General features: G+C 35.3%; 1 protein-coding gene across 3 annotated transcripts in view; it reads right to left on the reverse strand.

Annotated features, from left to right (window-relative positions):
* LOC120530174 (putative leucine-rich repeat-containing protein DDB_G0290503) overlaps positions 1-22116 on the reverse strand; it is a 419164-nt gene that overhangs the window by 233104 nt on the left and 163944 nt on the right. For all 3 annotated transcript variants that reach the window (XM_039754405.1, XM_039754404.1, XM_039754406.1), the window contains 5 exons: positions 17983-18225; positions 12334-12564; positions 8908-9138; positions 7797-7919; positions 4761-5036 (listed from right to left, as the gene is read on the reverse strand). In XM_039754405.1, the coding sequence (XP_039610339.1) occupies positions 4761-5036; positions 7797-7919; positions 8908-9138; positions 12334-12564; positions 17983-18225 (1104 nt within the window). The remainder of the gene's footprint in view (positions 1-4760; positions 5037-7796; positions 7920-8907; positions 9139-12333; positions 12565-17982; positions 18226-22116) is intronic.

Below are 22116 nucleotides of genomic sequence, written 5' to 3' on the forward strand. Positions count from 1 at the left end.
AAATAGAAGAATGGTTAATCTTAGCAAGTGTAGATTTAGAGCCAATGAGGAGCACCTCAGTTTTATTGCTGTTTAGTTGGAGAAAATTGTGAGTCATCCATTTCTTTATGTCTTGGAGACATGCCATAAGAGCATCTGGAGGGAAAACAGAAGTGGATTTAGTGGATAGATATAGCTGTGTGTCATCAGCATAATAATGAAACTTAATACCATGGTGCCGGAAAATATTACCTATTGGGAAGATATAAATGAGAACAAGAAGCGGCCCCAAAACAGAACCCTGCGGAACTCCCTGTGTAACGACTGTGTTCTCAGATTTAAAGCCCTTTATTTGAACAAATTGCTTCCAATCAGTGAGGTAGGAAGAAAACCACTGGAGGACAAGGCCACAGACTTCAAAACTAGCTAGTCGTTTCAAAAGTATCTGATGGGATATGGTGTCAGATGCAGAGCTGAGGGAAAGAAGCACAAGAATTGATAAAAGTCCCATGTCAGCTGCCCGGAGAACATCATTTGTAATTTTGACCAAGGCAGTTTCTGTGCTGTGTTTAGGACAAAATCCAGATTGAAACTATTCAAAAAGGTTCTTTTTTTGAAAGATGGGACTGGAGTTGGGAGGCAACTATCTTTTTGAGAACTTTAGATATGAAAGGAACATTTGAGATAGGCCGATAATTGTTAAGGATATTTGGGTCTAAGCCAGGTTTTTTCAGAACTGGAGTAATTGAAGCTGTTTTTAGTGAGAGGGGGACCGTAACTGTAGTAAGGGAAGAGTTAACTATAGCAGTTATCATGGGGGAAATATGTGACAGACAGGACTTAACAAAGCTTGTAGGTATTGGATCTAATTGGCATGTGGAAGAATTAGATTTTGTTATAAGCGCCGAGATATTATTTTCAGCTTGTAAACTGAAATCTGAGAATAGGGTGGTTGGTAGGGGAATATGGGTGGTAGTGGAGAGTATGTAATTTTCTGCAGAGATAAAGGAAGCAAGTTGCTGGTGGATTTTTTCAATTTTTGAGATGAAGAAATCCAAAAAGTACAGCAGTATTTAACAGAGAGGTTATGGTAAGCAACATTTTCTGGTGATGTAATTAGCCTTTTCGTTGTAGAAAAAAGAGCTCTACTATTTTTCCCTCCTGTATTGATAATGTTAGAATAGTATGCAGTTTTGGCAGCAGAGAGAGCACTTTTGTATTTTAACATATGATTTGAATGCATTTCCTTGTGTACAACAAGACCCATCTTTTTAGCTAGGCGCTCCAACTGTTGGCCCGTGGCTATGATCTGACGGAGTTCAGATGTAAACCAGGGAGCAGTGCGAATAAATGACAGTCCGTGTTTTTAAGGGAGCTAGTGTATCAAAAGCAGAAGACAGAGCAGCATTGTAATGGTCTACTAATTCTGATGGTGTGCTGCTGAAGGAGAAACAGGATGGGATTGTATTAAATGTATAAGGGTCTCTGGGTTTACATCCTTGACATTACGAAATGAAATAACATGCTGAACCTTTGATTTACTGAGAGATAAGCTAACATTAAATGTGATAATTTTGTGATCTGAGATAGGTAATTCAGTAGAAATAAGATTGTGAGGTGTGATACTAGAGCAGCAAACTAAGTCTAAAATATGACCCTTGTTATGAGTCGAAAAGCTGACATATTGAATTAAATTAAAACAGTCAAGGATTTCATTAAAATCATTTGTCAGTGTATCAGTTGGCACATCAACTTGTATGTTAAAATCACCCATGAGGATGACATTAGTAGACACTGCATAGATAGTTGTTAAAATAGTAAAAAGACCTGCAATAAAAACACTTGATAGTTTAGGAGGTCTATATAAAACAGCAATTATAATAGGTGAAGGTCCGCAGAGTTTGCCAGCTAACAGTTCAAAGGATGGATACGCTGGAAGAGATATTGGTGATAATTTTAAGTCTTTACGGTGTATTATTGCGAGACTGACCCTCCTCCCCGAAAAAGAACGGATTTGGAGATGCGGACAAACTCTGGAGGAAGCGCTTCATTTAGATGAAAATAATCACCCGGTTGCTGCCAAGTCTATGTAAGACATAAACAGTCCATCTTAGTGTTTATGATAACATCACCAATCAGCAGAGCTTTGTTAGCGATAGATCAAGTCGTACTGTATATTCCAGTGATTTTACCAAAGGAATAAACACGTTATGATTAGCACATTGCTCAATAATACGTGGACAGGTGCGTCCTTCAGACCAAAATGAAGGAACAGACATGCTGCTAGGCCTGCTGAAGCAAAACCGACGACAAGAGCCCCGGTGAACGTACTTTTGTCGTTGGAGAATGCCGTGGTGCAGCAGGAGATCAGCAGGCAATTCATAGTGAATATTTGGAGAAATACATTCATCTGGTGAATATTTTAGTTTTGAAGATGTAACTGCATTAGATAGCATAGTAGACATAATAATCCATGACAACCAATTGAGGTTTATCATAGTAGATTTCCAGAAGTCACTCAAGCAAATTGCAGATTGGAAGCAAAGCAATGTGCCCCTTGTGTACCTACTCAGCCCAATTAAAATAACACATTAGCCAGTAGACCGCCACCACTGGGATTTCCGCAAGTACTCAGCGATTGACAAGGGGCAGTTTGAACCACCTATTCATCAAAGCTAGTTACCTGAGCAGAGAAAAAGTGAGAAAGTTTCCACTTAACCACACAGGCTGCAGCCAGCAAAGAACAGTTCTACGAGGGCTCGTGTTAAGGCCGAAGGAGGCAAGGGACGCAAATGTGTGTTATCAGTTTTTAATTCAATGTAAAGGCGAGGGAAGATCCAATGCAAAAGGCAATAAACGAGTAAAAAACAACTAGAAAAAGTACACAAACAGAGCATCGGCAAGCAGCGGCAGACAGAAATGCCAGCGTTCACTTCTGGTTCCTCCTCATCCCTGGTCTATGCCCAGGGAAGCAATTGTTTATAAAATGCTCTCAAGTTTGGTATTGATGTTTAACTTACATGATACTAAATTACTGGTTTTAATAACAGTAGACTTAAAAATACTGCATTTCTAAGATCTGCATTAAACTGCTTAAATTTCTGTTACTTAAAATAAAACTCACCTGCTAAATGACCATTTAAACTTCATTTGCTGCTTACTTCTAGGATCAGACATCACATTAACAGTGCCTCCAAGGGCCAATGAACATATTTTGATCTGTGTCTATTAAAGCACCATATAACCAAGGTATTCCTTAAGAAAACTTCTATTTTACACTAACTCTTATGTCGGAAGCTTACAACATGCTTAAGAGTGAAGTGACTAACACAGATTTTTGTCAGCACTTTACCATCTCCTTAAGCCAATGTCACATTACACAAATTCTAGTTGTAGGTTATTATAGATGCCTATCTTGTTGTTTTTCAGTTTAAACAACTGAAAACTATTGGGCATATCAAATTACGCAATTGTATGCAACCTTTCCAGCACAGTTCAGATTTCAGATAATTGGAGTGAATCGCTGAGTAGATCACACTAAAATACGCTTTCATGGGAGCGCACCACCAACTACCACCAACTGTCACCAGCTCTCTATGATTATGAAATGAAAGCTATGACATTACTGGAAAAGTCACCTAATGTGACATCACCGTTAAAGGAATACTACACCTAAAAATAATATTTTCTTTATATGTTACTTACTGTATGTAGATTGTAGTGATGGCTAAGAAAGATTTTTAAATCTCAGGTTTTCATTGACATTAGAGATAACAAACTTTCTCATAGAATGTGTGTCTCTGGAGACCAACATTGGATCACAAAAAAATATGAAAATGTATTTGAAAAAAAACTCACATTACTCAAATCTAGCCGTATGCTCACAACAAACAAAACATATGCATTTTTTGCTATAATATTGTTGTATAAATACTTCTGGAAAATCACTTCACGCAGAGGAAACGCGTTTGTGGGACCTACCTCTTCCCCTCATTTACTGGTCAAGAGTCCTGTCATATACGTGATAAAAAGCAGACTCCCCAGAACATTCAGAAATACAGTAATACTGGTTATCAAGTCATAAAATAATTTTAAAACTAATCAATTTTCTTAAGATGCAAGTGATAATTAATTTAATTCCACCTACTAAACATTAACAGTAGCCATTCGCAAAACTTCTTACTCAGAACCTAATTACACGCAATTAAAAACCATTCAACATTAAATACTGTATATTCTTCTTCATGCAAAAGTAATAATTAGCTAATCTACCTTAATGTACTTTAACATACAGCTTATACATATTGTAGATGACAATCTTTGGGGTGAGACACAACCATGTTGTGGAAGAAAACAGAGCTATGCCAGAGTTATGCCAAAAATGCTTGAGAACCCCGACTAAGACCTGAACCTACAGTACTTACCATGACCCTTGAATTCCAACAAATGCATTCATCTTTAAGGCAAAATCAAAGCAGTTTCACACTGGAAAAGTCAACTTTTACACTGTTCATCATTTCCTAATTAGCAGAAAAATTATTTTAAAAGTGTACACATTTAACTATATCCAGAACCTGGCTATTCTACCTTTGTGATCATAAAAGGGGAAAGAGATCTTGGAAATATAAGGAGCAAGACAGGACCCAAACCTGTATGATTAGCAAAGACATTTTATGTTGTAATGCTGTGCTGTCAGAGACCTATTTCTCTGGACAGTAACTTTTTAACACTTATTTTAAACAAATAATTCAAACATGTACAATAAAGAGAAAAATACATACTTGATCCTTTTGGGAGCACGTTTTCCTAAATACAGCAAGGTCATTTTCAAGCTGTGCAATGTCTTGTTCATACTGGGACACTCTATGTGTGTAGCTTTGCTTGGAGGCTGATACATTCACACGTAAGGACTGCAGATCCTGCTCAAGCTGTTCGATCTCGACAGCATGCTTCTTCTCTTTTTCTTTTACTCGAGCTTCTTCAGCCTTGAGTTGGTGTTGAGCAATTTTATATTCATCACACACTTCAGCATGTTTTTTCTGCAAAGTGTCAAGTTCCTGAAAATATAATAATACATACATTAAAGTTTGTTACAGGTGTGGGAAAACTGAAAATAAACATTTTAAAAGCTAGTCAGAAACACAGGTTATTCTTTTTCTTTTCCCAAAACATTACATATATTATTATAGTATTTGTTTTACTATATTCCATCTTGTAGCTTCATTTGCATGTTATAATCCCTAACGTAACAATAAACATTTCCACACAGCCAAGGCATAACTAATGCTGCAAATGACTATTATTGTTTGAAATCAATAATTTTTGGTTTATTATTCAGATACAATTGGAAAGCCCATTTTCAGCCCATATAGTAAAAGATTCTTGCTCATGTTAAATTATGATGAGCAAAGGTTCTCTAATGACAAATTAAACAAGTCACCTGATATCTACTTTTCTTTCTTAAAATACTACCGTTGTGTCAAATATTTGTTCTCTTAGATCTTGATATGCTTCACTGGAACCCCCTTTATGTAAATTACTTTATCTTGGTATTATAGCAGAAAAATAAATTCTTGCCCTGAGCATGTTACTGTAGACAACTGGCAGTCCTCCTTCAATAATTTAATCTGCATCGTGGATTAATGGTGCCTCCACCATATCAACCTAAACTTTACATTACTTCTGCTAAATTGCTTAAATTCTAGTTTGCCACAGACCCCTGAAACTGTTTTCTGTTGATTGATAGTGGTTTTCATTTTTCCTAGTAAACAACAAAATTACAAGTGTTAATGTGACATTTATAGTGTCAAAGTTTTTAACTCAAATTTAACTCTTAAATTTGTGTATATGGAAAGAGTGAACCAATATAAAAGCTTAAAATTTCGGTGCAATTAGTTTAGTCATGATTCATTTACCAACTTTTTCTCCGGTGACTTAGTTATCACAAGATATGAATCCTCTGACTAAAGCTAGGATAGGATAGGGTAGGTTGGGTTCTTTCACTCTTGATGGTTGTTTAGTATGAAGGAATATTTAGGACTTCTTCTTTCAGCTGCTCCCATTAGAGGTTGCCAATGTTGTCCACATACTTTGTATTAATATGGCAAAAATATACACCGGATGCCCTTCCTGATGTAACCCTGCCCATTTATCCGGGCTTGGGACCGGCACAAAGAAACACACTGGTTTGTGCATCCCCTATGGCTGGGTTGTGAAGGAATATTTAGGACAAAATTAAATAAATCCACCTTAGTAAAAGGATAAGTGTCTGTGTATCCATAATGTTGCTACTTCCATGTCACTCTAACAGATGGCACATCACAAACATTAGCCCTGCTATCACAAATCTTATACCAAAAGGCATATAACAGAGGCATACTCAGTGCATTTGTCATGACAGCTGATAGCACATCACAGCCATTTGTAGAAATGTATTCTCTTACAACAAATGTTTGTGATGTGCCATTTGTTGGAATGACAAATGCAATGTATTTTATTAATACATGCATTGCAAAGCACATTCTAAAAGATTGTACACTGCAAACATTAACGCTGAGGTCTACGTTGATTACTTAAATTTAAATCCCTCTTTCACAGATAGCATAACTAGTAAATAAATACAAACAAACGTATTATGAAATGTGACAATAAATGCAAACACAAATGATTTGTGAGCAACAATAATTAAATGTGTCATAAAACTGTTTCTGTTGCTTATTCCCTTATATATTTATTTAATAAATGTCATTTATTTTTATATGTTGCTTAAATGTTTGACAGAAATGGATGACAAAATTCTTTAATATTTCTACAAATTCTTTAAAAATATGACACTGAAAGAGCAAAAAAACTGAGGAAGGCTACAACAGCACAAAAAAAAATGAACTATAATGAAGGTACAATTTTGCGAGTTGTTTGAAAAATAAAAATTAAGCAAAAATGTATTCGATACTTTAAAAGTTATTAACAATTTCAGCTAAACGAGAGAAAAAAATTATGAACAATAAAACATAAAAGTCTAAGAAGTCAAAAAGCCTTCATCTAGAAAATGGTGCTGTATTTAACATGCGTAGAATACATGCCCTAGGTTCACTTATTTAGTTTAAGAATTATTTATTAGTTTATTTATACTTTACTGTTGCACAAATCCCATTCTTAGCATTTGACATTTAATATTTATATGAATACATTTTTGTGTGGCTTTTATTGTGCACACTATCTTCCTTTTAACATTTCAAAACCTGCTCTGCTGTTCTTTTTAACATTTTTATCAAAGGATTTGCTTTTCTCAGGTGTTACATTCCCCAGAAACATTCTCCTGTGTCCTTCAGCAAACCAAGGTTCTGGCATCACTGCCTGGCAGACACTACTGTGTATTGTCTCTTAGGAGTATATCCAGGAATTCACTAAATAATCTTTATATATACTATACATAATGTACATATATGAAAGGTTAAACTCCACAAGTGATTTTCTTTAAAATATTTTAACTCATTTATTCTCTTATAATGGTAAAAGTATTTGCTTAACAGCTATAAACATATCACCTATAATTTGTTACAATATTAAAATAGTTCTGGGTTTGTACTGCTTGCCATTATGTATACAGTATGTGCTACAGTATATACAGGAGTTAATGAAATCACAACTTATTAATTACATTGGTAGTCAAATGTTGTATTTTACATTTTGGCGGTAGAAAGTAAACACAAAACACAATTGGTGTGTTTACTACAGTTAATGTGTATACATTATTGAAACATTTTTACATAATGCAAACAAAGTAACAAAACTAATTACTATAGAATTATGCTTACTTTCTGTAGATGTTCAACAAGGGAATACTGAACTTCATATTCTTCATTGGAATGACTGTGACTAGCCTGGTAAAAGCATAAATCCTCTTGAAGCTGAAGAACTGCATTAGCTTGCTCTGAAATCTGCCAAAATATTTTTAAGACAAAAAAATAATAAAACATTTCTGTCATGCTTTCACTTTTCCTCAACCTGCAATTTCCACTGCAGACAGACAAAGTTCATCCCTACAGCAAGGAGGGCAATGCAGATGCCAATCCACAGCATACTACAAACAAATATCTACCTAGAAGTACTCAGACTTTTCAATTTTATTTATCAAGTAACCTCTCACAATGTATCTCAGGAACTTGTAGTTAAACAAAACTCCACACAGAAGAAATCAAAGACATGGAGATTAAATAGGGACCTAGTGACATGACGCTGCAAAGATAAGCATTGCAGTAGCATCGTCAGTCAATCTAACCTACACATTATTCAGTGTAATAATTTGATGTTGCCTGCTTGATAGATATGAACATGTGAGAAAGCCTCCCTTCCAATAGCTTTGCTTTCATTGAGTTATTTGTCTAATATTTAAAATATTCTGAATTGTAACCTTCCTTAAAGGCTCCTTAAGGAACAGAGGATAATGTGTATCTAAAACTAAATCTCTCTAAAGGATGTAAAGAAGAACGTAAGCCCAAACTGATTAAATAAGGTTTACAACATGGTGCTGCTGGGGAAGAAGAGGTAGATATATGATTATTTTCTCTACTTATAAAAAGGAGGATATACAATTATCCTCACTATCGTGAACATTTTGTTTGGGTTGGCTGTATGGCATTCCTTGTGCACATGTGGAAACATGGTGTGTCTGGGGTCACAGTACTAAAGTTTCAGCCTTGATCAGACACTTTCTCTTGTTAATTTCATGGAGTAAACATTTCTGTTTTGCTCTCCATTTGCACCAAAGAAGAGCAGTTAAGGTGACATGCCAGGGGCCAAAATCCTAATATAAGTTATTCCAGTACCCATCCACCATATTATTACAGGATTCTATTTCACATATGAACAAGATTCATCCATACTGTCAATATGTCAATTCCTAATTCAATAAAAAACTAAAACAACCTCATTTTGTAGATGTGCAACTTCATCCTTCAGATTTGAAATCATGCAGTCGCAGTTAGCAATGTGGTCGTTCTTTATCTTCAGGTTATCCTCAGCTGTCTTCAGCTGTTCTTTAAGATGTCCAGCGGTTTCTTCCAAGTCCTTCATTTGGATACATTTTTCCTCATACTGGTGCTGAAGACTTAGCCACTTGTCTCTCAAAGTACAGATTTCTTCTTTTGCTTGAATTATCTTGCCAACAACAAGAAAAAATGTTTTCACATTTTTAATAAAGTCTTGAAAAATAAAAGCAAATATACAGTATAACTTGTATTTAAGCTATGGCCTGACACTTTAAGAAGTACATTATTATACATCATAAAGGCATAACCATTTATATACAGTAACTAGAAAACCAAAGCTTTGGCAGGTTAAGTGACTGTGTCAGTGTTACACAGTGACCTGATAGCGAGGACTGAACCATAAAACCCGGAACTTTACAACCCAAGTCCACATCAGCTAGATCACATTATGACTAGTGATCAGCAGTGTGCTCCAAATTCCTCAAAGAAAAACTTTCAGCATGAATATAGTTAAATATACATCTACAGTCTCATGATTAGATGTACAGGAAAGTGTCATAACATATGCCTTTGTGGTTTCACTTTGATTGAAATTTTACATATAGTGACGGTACTAGTTTTAAGCACATTTCAACAATAAAGTCATCATAAAGTGCTTTACAATAACAAAAACAGCAAATGACTAACACAGAGTACACTGGGGTAACTCTCACCACTGTGTTCTCAAATCATCAGAGAACTTAACCATGCAATATTGTTAACACAGTGATGCAAAAAATAATAAATTAATTTCAGGATTAATAACTGTACATTAGGAACATATGATACAAAGACTTAAGTTTTGCAAAGTCTACGCATCAGTGCAAAAATTCCACACTATAAGTGTGATAAGTGGTCCGTGGTGTTAGGCGAAATTTAAATAAAAAATCGTGTGTGGGGCTCAGGTGCGGTGTGTGTGTATGCATACCTTGCTCAGTGATCAATTAGGGTACGTTGCCGATTGTGCCGCATACATGTGCAAAGGTGGGTGGATCGGTAGGGAGTCTCAATTGTACCTGAGAAATATTGGCTTGACACACCTGCATCTAATTACAGAGAATAGTTGAAAAGGAGCCTGTGCAGAAGGAGGGGGTTAAAGGAAGAAATTAGATTGCCCAAAGAAGGAAAAGAGAAAGACGAATATAGGGATTGAAAATAAAAGGTAGAGAATGAGAGAGAACTGAGGTTAAAAGGAGATGAAAGAATAGGAAGGGAGACAGCAGTGAGAAAGACATGTTGAAGTGAATAGAGGGGGTGGCCAGTGTGAGCCTCAGGGCTGCAGGAGCTTAAGGCTGAAGAAGGGGCGCTCCTACTGAGCAACTGCCTGGGTGCAGGAGTGACTTGAAATACTGTGCGTCTTGCAGATGCCAAGGGACTGGTGGCGGTTGATGCGTGCTGCTCAATGCGGAGCCCCCAGGTTGCAGAGGGCCAGATAATGGGGACCTGAGCCAGGAGGGACGGTTGACTACACCTATTGGGAGGACATCTCCTCTGGCAGCAAGGGCCCAGTCAGGGTAAGCAGAGGAGATGTCAACTTTAGAGAGAAGCATAGGGGATTGTGAGTTTTTTTTTAAAGGAACAGTCTCTGTCAATTTTAACCTCATTTTTATGTAATGTATTTATTTGATGGATTTTAACCTCCATATAGAGACTAGTTTTTATGGATTAGTTATTTCTTGACTATTCATTATGGAAGGAACACTGCACTTACTGAACACTTCCTTTTTGACTGACTGTAAATAAAAGCACTGAACACGTTTATACCTACCCCTTGCTGCATGTATGTTTCCTCATTTGCCCAACTCATCTTGATTATGACTATCAATGATTGCAGGTCCAGGAGGCTCCAAAATGCAAAATGGAGCATGGAGCCAACCCAGACCGTCACGCTAAGTTATAAAGCATCTTAGTTTAGATACAAACTAGATTTCAGATGAGTAACTAGTAGTTTGCATTACAGATCTTTAAATACTTACAATTATATATGTGAAATGGTACAAGAAATATTCAAAAAACACTAAATTATTCTATGAATAATTTTAGTTATCTCCTAAATCACACATCTGAACAACCAAACACTATGAAAATGTCACTATACATGCAGTTAACACAAACTAAATCTTTATCAAGATAACAAAATATTGTCTTGTGTCCAATCTTTTGTATGTCACTCTGAAGAAATGCTTTCACATACAGATTGATGCTACCTTAAGTACCTTAAGAATAGCCATTGTGTGGGTCTAAAGACAGTGTTGCCTTTTAAAATACCTTTGAATGATGGCTTGATGAACCAGTGGTTGTAATTCACTGGCCATGTCTTCCAAAATGATCATCACGAGAAAAGTGATTTGAGAGATTCTAAGGTAGATTCTGAGAGTTATTTCCTAGCAGCAGTGAATATGTAGATGTGCATTACATCAATAAAGAGTTTCGTCAACACAGACAAAACCAAAAACACTCAATCCTAATGATGATGCTTATGGTATTAAGTATTAAATTGCAAAAGGCGAGGCATGAATTAAATAAGCAGGAACTTGAGGCATGTCAGAGCACCAGCAATGAACAATGTCAGTTGATTTATCTAGATCAGATACATTTTTTATCCAGTAGCAGTTCTGCATAGGGGTTTCCAAAGGCTAAAGAGACACTAACAATATCACTACTGAGTCAAGAAGTTATGATGTTCATGTATTTTTGGAAAATTGACACTTTTAAGTAGAAGAGTCAATAAAGTGTTATGCCTTTGTATTTTAACAAATTTCTACGAATGTAGATGTCTATATGGATAACATTGTCATCTCAGGCATACAGTACTGTTTGGAAGCAACACCCGACTGGGCATCACTCCATTGTCAGTTGAACTCATATACATTCACCAACATTTCTTAACACCGGGCCATTTTACGGTCACTAAAACATGTGCAGCTTTAGGATGTATGCTTTGTATTTATTTTGAATCTTATTTTGTGTGCAGCTGTTGTATTGCATAAAGTGCTATGAGCTTGTCAACTGGAAATACCCTATGTAAAAATCCTCTGAATTGAAATTAATATAAACATATAGATCAACAGGTCTACTCAAAACTCAGTTTTACACAACAATCCAAAACAAAATTAATTGACTATATCAACAGACATAGTTCATAACATAACTCAATTGTTACCAATATGCATTTAATTTTTAATTATAAAACAACATTAATACATCCCTAAAAAACAGATTAGACTGGTAACAAATTAAATAGGATTTTCAAGCAATTATTAATCTGAGTTTACTATTTGGTCTAACTGAACTGAATTATGCAGTATAAGCAAACTATACTTACCTCATTCCTTGAGTTTTTAGCTCCTTCTTGAAGATCTTGTACTTTTGTGTCCAGTTCCCTTATCTTCTCCATACTTAAATGATATTTCTGTTTGTAACATTCAGCCGCAGTCTGATATTTCTTTGCCAAATCATTGCTCTCATTAAACTTAGTCTGAAGCTCATCATTATGTTGTCTTAGCTGCGCAATATGTAAGTTGTGACTCTTAATAGCAACTTCATATTTTTCAGCCTATAAAAATGTATTTATATTTTAAATTAATTCTCTGTACTGATACATTAACCAAATAAGCAAATAAAGTATTCAAGTAAGGTTATACATTTGTGTTTTTATTTTAGAAAACACAAGTGTAATTTAAATTATTTTAAAAGTTAGCTAAAAACAAAACATATTCTGAAGGTGCTTAAAAAGGAAGAAAGAAAGGAAGGAAAGGGACATTTGAGGTTATGGGGATGAAAGAGAAAAATGAGACGAAAACAGTGTGAACCAAGTGAAAAAATTATGATGAAAAACTACATAAGTACACAGTCAATATCATAAGTAAAAATAATATTAAAGAAGTTAATAAAATAATTTACTTACTAAATATTTAAGTAAGGGACTGTGCCACATTACCCATTCAGAAGAACATCTCACAACTGTTACTTCTCTCAGGAAACGTTAAAAAACCACAGACTGATTTACACTCTGGCTGATCCATGATCACATTTTTAAAGAAACCCAATTAAATATGGGAATGTAACATTACAGAAACTCAAAGAGATCAGGTACAAATTCCCAAAGTAGTTTTAATAAGTCATAACAATATCATAACAATTGAAAGAAGAACTCCCATTTCATTCTACAACATGAAAAATACAGTGCAACTTACAATGCTAAGGTTCACAGAAATATGTACACATACATACTATTTTTATGCTTTTTTTTTTTTGCTTTTTCATGTTTCTTATTTATGTACATTGGCCATCAAATGTCTGGACATACAGAGAAATGTTCATGATTTTGAAAGAAATTGATACCATTAAACTAATTTAAAAAATAACTGAGATATTACTAGTGCTGCTAATGACTATTTACTTCTTGAAATGACTGATTTTTTAATTTATTATTCACATATGATTACAAAGCTCCATTTTCAGCAGCCATTCTTTCAGTGTTTTAATAGTAAACCCCTTAAGCGTATACCTAATTAGGCATATTTATAGCTAGACATCCACAAATGGAGAAAATGAGTCACATATCTTACAATAATTTTTTATTCCTAAGATTCCGACAACCTGCCAGGTGTCATCATCAGAGGAAAATCATTAGACATACATGAATCAAAGGCAGTATATATCTGGTGAAGGGCGGGGATGGAGGGGGAGGTTGTAAGGTGGGGGGCTCCCCTGTAAGATATGAAACTAATTTTCTCCCTTTGTGGATCTCTAGCTATAAATATGCAAACCGGAATGTAGACATTACATTACATTACTAATTAGGCATGTATAAATGCTAATTGTTTTTCAGAGAATCCAATTAATTGCATTAACAGTGATTTAATAACAAGGTGCTGGCATTTCTAAAGTTCAATTCTGGATTCAGAAATGGCCAAAATGAAATAACATGTCAGGCTATTGTTTTTTGCTTTCCAGAATGAAGGTTATTCCATGTGGCAGATCGCCAAGAAAACAAAGATTTCAGACAAAGGTGTCCATTACTGTCTTCAGAGAACAGGGCAAAAAGGTTTCTAACCAGGACAGAAAAAGAAGAGGAAGGCCAGATGTACAAATGCTTTAAGCAGATAAAGACATCACAGTCTGTAGTTGAGATACAAATGGCTCACAGGTCCTCAGTTGACTGCTGCCTTAAATACACACCAAATACCAGTGTCATCTGAAACAGAAAAAGATGACTCCAGGGTGAAGGCCTTTGAGGTAGAGTTTCAAAAAAGAAAAAAAAAAAAAAACACACACACACCTGGATCTGGCAATGGGAAAAAAAACGCAGTCATTGGATGGAAGATGGCTGGAAACCACCTATTATGGTTAGAAACAATAGTAATGTTTTTGCTCTATTTTAAATTAATTTAATGAACATTTCTGGGTGTGTCTGGTCTTTTGACTTGAAGTGTACATTTGAGACCTTACTGTTTTGATATATTGTACATTTAAATAAAGCAGCTGTCACTTTAAAGTTCAATCATACTAGTACAAGAAAATTGAACCTGTGTAGGATTACAAACCTTGTAAAGCAAATTGGTATTATTCATTACAACCTTATTCTACAAATTTTTTATTTTGAGAACAAAAACACACCAATGTATGAAAGCATTCACACTTCAACTTTTTACTCCATTTCAGAGTCACTAGAAGAAAGAATCTACATCGGAAGCAAAAGGTGCAAAACAGAAATTACCCACAGATACAGCCCAACTGTTTATTTGACATTTTTTTTTTTAATTCTTTGAAAATAATACATGTTTCCATTTTGGCCATGGTTTAAACATAAAGTAATTTATTTATGTAAGTAACATTTATTTTCTTCTTTAATATTACCTACAATTCTACATAGTCAGGTGCAGAAAGACATTGTTTCTAAGAATTTCTTGACAACCCTGACGTAATGTTTCATTGTTCTTGCTATATCTATGGCATGGTGAAGAAACCCAAGACAAAAAATTAGCACATTTTAAACAATACTCTTCAGAAAGTAAATAATCCAGCTCATAGACAGAGAGAAAAAAAAAGAAACTCTTGTCAGGAGAAGTAAAAAAAAGAAATTACAAAGTTCATTATATCAAGGAACTATAGCTGCAAAAGACAGTTTTAAATCTTTTGAAAAAGAAATATGTCCCTCTTCATGTCTAATTCATAATGCAGAGCTCCAAGAAGGGATTTATGCAGTCTAGGGAAGAAATTAGGGCACGCGATTTCCTGGATTAAAGTAAAATCCCACATAGCTTTGGGTAGAAAGGTGAGATTAGCATGTGGTATTGCTTTATCCTTAAGAAGCCTGCCATAAAGAGGATCAATTACCAATGCTCCGGGTTCACTTGCTTTCCTTCCTGAGGTCATGAAAATTGGAGAAAAACTCTCTTTAACAAGAAACAAAGCAGATTCATGTATACTATAAATGCCTATTTTAAACTATTCTACAGACAATGTAATTTAAGAACAGCATTAGTCACTAAGGGACTCAAGAAGCAAATGATTATATCAAAATATTTTCCATACAATAGTTTTCATCAAAACTAAACATAAATGATGAAGTATAGTAATGTTTAAATTGCACACAATATATATGTATTTAGCAGTTCTCTTTTTAAGAAGTATTTATTTATACAAAATGTGATTCAGAAGAAAGCTGATGGGTAGAACGTCATAAACATCCTACTTCAATTCGAACACAGCCTGACTATCCAGTTTATTAGTTCTATTTGTCTAGCTGATCAATCAGACAAAACTACTTAAAGTGTGAAGTTACATAGGGAGGCAAGTGTGCAGCTCTGGAGGTGAATGTGCATGACTAAATATACTTGTGTTTTTGAAGGCATCATAGGACTGGGTGTTAGGAGCTCTAACATGAGTGTATCAAGAACATAAACCATGTTGGTACTGTATGAAACAAAAGTATAATTATTTTATCAAAACCTGATAACTACCAAAAAATATGAGACAATGACAATCTTTTATTTGGAAAAAAACTATTAATGAAAAGGAGCTGTCAAATGCCAAGAAGTCTTATGCTGAATAATAGAGTAGAAAAAGAGAGAATTACTCTTTTTGGTTGCTCTGTCAGCACCACAAAAGATTTTCCCTGCTCAAAGAGCAGACTTCAGCTTTACATGCATAGACTGGGCTCACAAAAAAGCAGCTGTGCCTTCCTTCTTTTCCAACTTCTCTCTCTCCAGAGAATGGAAAGATGGCTGGGAAGCTAGGTTGCTGAGCTGAACAAAACTCAGCAATCTACCAATCAACATCTGGAAGCCAGCCTTCTAAACTTTACCTGATAACAGCACAGCTGAACAAGCAATGATGACGTTTCTGCAGACTTTTCCAGACTCCTGACTGTCAGGTTGGCATGTCAGGAGCAAATAAACATCAAAAAGTATGCTTTGATTGGTACCACAAAGTGAACACTGATATAATAAGCAAATGGCATGGCCTTCCGTTACAAAGTATACGTGTATGCCATACTCTATCAGGTTTGGTCCATGTCCAGGTGACACAATTCAAACTAGGTTGAAGAAGCAGCTCTGCAACACAAACAGCTCAACAGCAAGGAAGACAGCTATATTACAAATTAGCTCGTTGCCAGTAAGGGAAATTGCTTTCTAATTTACAGTTATGAATAGCAAAAAAATTGTAGCTGATAAATCCAATACAAACTAAGTATAACTCAGAACAACATGGCCGTGACAATGAGTATATTCCACCATGGTCAAATATGCTCTGAACACTACTGTATTATTTATTTATGTGAACATTTTTAAAACAGTAGTATTTTCTGCTATGCTGTCTTCAAATCAGTTACACTTCATAAACCTTTACGAATAAAAGTTGGGTTTAAAAATGTTCTAATTGTCACAACTTTTCTTAACTTGATGGTGAATGTATATACCCTGAAGCAATCTCTCATACAATTTGGCGCTCCATGGACTGTTCCTGGGTACCCATACATTCATAAGCATTGAGGACGCATGGTGTCTCATGTGCTGTGTAATGGATGTCCTTTGGGTTGTCAAGTACCACCTCGTATTTATATTTAAAATATAAATAAAATACACTTCATGTGTACATTTTGTCAATTACTAAAACATAACATGTTTCTGTTTTAACGAGGTGTTTACATAGATCGTTATAGACACGGAACACACATGAAATGCAAGTGTCCCAAATAAAGATATTGTATTTATAAAAGGTGTTATTTTGCTTGACTTCTCACTCTATACAACTCTAAGCAACTGACATACAGGTAAACAAACTTTAGCCGAGAAAACTGTGCGGGGTGGGGCATGTGATAGCAGGTTGCTTGCTGTTTGCAGCTTATCAACGCATTTCAAGGACAAAAGATGCTGACGGAGAGGTGCGAAGCATTTTAAGGTGGGACGGATCAACAAGTTTTTTTGTAGACTCTGGTAATTCTAGTGTCAATCACTCTAGTACAAAAACTGAGATACAACAAAGAATGTGTTGTACCTTGCTAATCTATGCTTATGTAATGCAAATAAATCCATTATGACTTGAGGCAATTTATAAGTCAAAAATTCAAAAAAAATTTAACTTACATCCTTTAAACAAGCTGATGACTTAAGCACAAATCTACGTGCTGCTGTAGTTGCTTTTGGCATTTGTAAGTAACATATCAGTCCATTCATTTTCTCACCTGTTTATTTAGGCCATGATTCAACGAGCCAAAGCCTACTACAGCCAGGTCTGAACCAGCTCTGGATGGCATGCCATCCAGTTGCAAGGAACAGTCACACACACCAGATCTATTTAGAGTCACAAGTTAACTAAAACAAACATTTTTTGGTTGTGAAAGAAAACTGTCATCAAGTGTAGGAAGACTTTACAAATTCTACACAGGAACAAATCCGTCCAGAATTCAAACCTGAATATTCTAAATGGAAAGAAATGTCATAAAAACGTAAAATATTTAAAATACCTTCTCAATTGTTTGCTGATATTGTTGCTCCGTTTTGTCCAATTTTTCTCTGAAATGTGCTAGTGAAGATTTCAAATCTTTGATTTTGCCATTTGAATCCTTCACTTCATAATTTGTACAGTCCAGTTGTTGCTGTAAAAAGGTTACTTTTTGTTGCCATCTTTCCAAATCAGTTTTGTGAGCCCTTTTAGTTTGTTCAAGGTCAGAGTTAAGCTGCTCAACAGTTCTAATATAATTCTGTATCTGTAAGCAACAAAACAACAATATGACACAAATCAACAGATTTTGTTTATTTTTGATATAAAACTGGGAATTATTAGAAAAAAAAAATTCATGTTAAAATACAATGATGTTTTGATGTGGTCAATCTATCAAAATACATGGAAAAATACTTCATATCATAAACAATTTTCTATTTTACACTAAAGTGTGCACATCAACACAAATTATATATATATATATATATATATATATATATATATATATATATATATATATATATAAATATATATATATATATATATATAATAATTATAATATGTGCAGGTACCCCTTATGCTGCCAAAACAGCTCTAACCCATTAAGGAACGGATTCCATAAGATCTCTGAATGTGTTCCGTGCTGTTCTATAACTTGTGACATGGGGTCTCCAAGGATCAAACTCGTTTTTCCAGTACATGCCACAAATGTTTGATTGGAGTGAGATTTGGTGAATTTGGAAATCGAGTCAACACCTTGAACTATTTGTCCTGTTTCTTAAAGCATTCCTGAACATTTGTGGCAGGGCACATTATCTTACTAAAAGTGGCCACTGCCATCAAGGAATACTGTTGCCATGAAGGGATGTGCATGATCTGCAATAATCTTTAGATAAGTGGTTTGTATCAAAGTAACATCCACAAGAATGCCAGGATATCCCAGTAGAGCATTGCCCAGAGCATCACACTGCCTCAACCAGCTCACCTTCTTGCCTTAGTGCATCCTGCTGCCATCTCTTCCCCAGGTAAACGATGCAAACACACCCAGCTGTCCACATGGTCTAAAAGATTCACCAGACCAGATCACATCTTTCCATTGCTCTATGGTCCAGTTTTGATGTTTGCATGCCCATTGTAGATACTTTCAGTGTTAGACAGCATGGGCACTCTGACCAGTCTGCAGCTACACAGCCAAATATGAAGCAAGCTGCAAAGAACTGTGTGCCCTGACACCTTTCTCTCCTACCCAGCAATAAGTTTTTCAACAATTTATACTACAGTAGCTCTTCTGTGGTAAAACGAATATATGGGCTAGCCTTCAATCCCCACATGCATCAATAAGCATTGAGAGCCCATGATCCTGTCACCAGTTCACTGGTTTTCTTTCTTGAACCACTTTTGGCAGGTACTATTCACTGCATACCGCGGACACCCTATAATATGTTCTGACCTAGTCGTCTAATCACCACAGATGGACCCTTGTCAAAGTTGCTCAGGTCCTTAATCTTGCCCATAATTCTTGTGTCTAACACATCACCTTCAAGAATTGACTGCTCCCTTGCTGCCTAATATATCCCCACCCTTTGATAGGTGCCAGTGTAAAAAGATACTCAATGTTATTTACTTCACCTGTCGGTGGTTTTAATGTTATGGCTGGCTGGTGAATTAGTGAGGACCTTGGTGTTACTCAGATTCACAAGTTACATCCTTCAAACACCAACACAAATACAGTAGAAAATGGTAAAAACAAAGACATTTAACTTACTACCTTGTCTCCTTGCATTACAGACTGCAGATTGTTTCTAAATATGAGTCATAGATGCCAGTTCTTACTTCAAACCCAAAGGTGTCAATTACCCATCCTACTGGGCACACCAGTTGCTCCCTGTTTTGTAAATGCTGATTGCAAGAACCCAGAAAAGACACATGAAAACTTTACTCCATTACCTAGGTTGAAAAAATCTATGTCCAATCTATGTCTAATCTATGTCCAACAAACTCTACTGACACTTTGTAAGAACTCATTTTAATATCTGGAATAACATTCAATAATTAAAAATATATAACATTTGCAAAGAATTAATGAAGCAACTACCATGTTTTCAAGGAACTGAGATATATGTTGGAGTATCTGCTTTCTTTATCTGAATCTTCTGAAATATTTTGCATCCTTTTCATTGTCTCTTGAATGGCATCATGCAATGCTGGGTTGCACAGGTTGTTATGGGGTGCCTTGCTACATGTAGGGCCGATGGAGCGCAAGCATCAATTTATGACATTATAGGTGTCATGTTACTTAACTGTGATGGGCAGTGTATAATCTTTGTCTGAGCTTCACAGTAATAATAAAGGAAAAAACCTGGTGTCATGAAAGGATAAAAATGTTTTGTTTTATCAGAATTTCAGGTTGCCCAGAGGGGACTGGGCGGTCTCTTGGTCTGGAACCCCTACAGATTTTATTTTTTTCTCCAGCTTTTGGAGTTTTTTTTTTTTTTTTTGTTTTTTCTGTCCACCCTGGCCATCGGACCTTACTCTTATTCTATGTTAATTAATGTTGACTTATGTTTATCTTTTATTGTGTCTTCTATTACTCTATTCATTTTGTAAAGCACTTTGAGCTACATTTTTTTGTATGAATATGTGCTATATAAATAAATGTTGATTGATTGATTGATTGAGAATTTCAGGTTCCCATTCATTGTATTCTGTCAACTAAGACACTTGCTATGCTCCATTACAAAAAAAAAATCAACCTCTTCTCATTTTAAGTTTCCAACTACTGTTGTTTGTCTTCAATCTCTGCCACTCATAAGAAAATAAGAAAAATAATACACTATTTTGGAAAGAAAAAATTGTTACAAACATAAATATACAATTACAATTCATAATTTAATTATTGAAATCTTATTTTAGAGTTTACTAATATAACTAAATTTTATATAGAAATGAGGAGGGGTGTCTGGGGGTGGGTTTATTTATTCCTTTATTCAATTTATTCTTAGGATTAAGTGTTTTTCAGTTTATTCTTTAAAAAAAAAAAACTAATATAAAATTTGACCATGAACAAGAAATATGCCCTAGATTGAAATTAATTATACTTAAACACTATTTCAAGCAATAAGGCCTGCAAAAACCAAAAAGTGTTGTGAGAGTCAGCCATTTTAAAAAGAAGGTTGGCTGTGCACTTCACTTTGCTGCCTGCCTTCCACTGCAGCACCTTTCAGAGCCAGAGGCTAAGATTTACCTTGAAAAGTCATCACCAAGCCCTGTGTTTGACAATGAATGCTGATGCCCAGATTTGAAATGCTGTCTCTGCTCTGTAGACAACTGAAAAAAACTCACACTTCACTCATTCTTTCTTTATACAGAAGTGTATTTCGTCATTTCCTAAAGATGTCTGCCATCATCCGGTATCCACACGCACACGTGCGCTTCAACGGTTTAACAAAAGAAGTGACATGTACTGAACAGACGTCAAAGGCATATATTTAGTCTTATGTGGTTGAAATTTAGTAGTTTTAGTACAGATGTTATAGCATATGCAGAATGGTAGCACATAGCTGTCACTCTTACCTCACAGTGAAGGGTTTGTGTAGAATCTGTATGTTCTCACATGTAATTATGGATTGACAGGTATTAGTGAGTTTTACTGAGTATACTTACTCAAAAATGTTGTCTTTAGCCATTTTATTAACATATCCTCAGTAAGGGCAACTCCTCATGCGTTAAAGGTTTCAATAGTTGGTCTGTGGTGCTTCAGTTTGTTTCCATGTGGCTGGATTCTGTCTCACACTCTGCCTTTTTCATTTTAATTTTTTCTTTATTATTTATTTTATTATTTATGTGCACGACACACTACGCAATGGAAAGTGCAATATGCAGATGGCTTGGCTCTTTCAAATATCTAAGATTTTCATTAAAATTACAATGCTTTGTAATCAGTTAATTTCAGGTTTATTGTTATTTGTTGAATGAACATTGTAATTGTTATGTGTGCTCTAAGATATGTAAAATAACAGCATAGAATGCAATAGGCGAAAAGTAGCCGTTTAGGAAAAAAATCACATGATTTGATAACTCATCCGTCTGCTGTAACAAGCCATAGTAGAACATAACCGCTGAAGAAACAAAATTGCAGAAACAAAAATAGGACAAT

This window comes from Polypterus senegalus, chromosome 5, assembly GCF_016835505.1.
Source record: "Polypterus senegalus isolate Bchr_013 chromosome 5, ASM1683550v1, whole genome shotgun sequence".
NCBI classification, from domain to species: Eukaryota; Metazoa; Chordata; class Cladistia; order Polypteriformes; family Polypteridae; genus Polypterus; species Polypterus senegalus.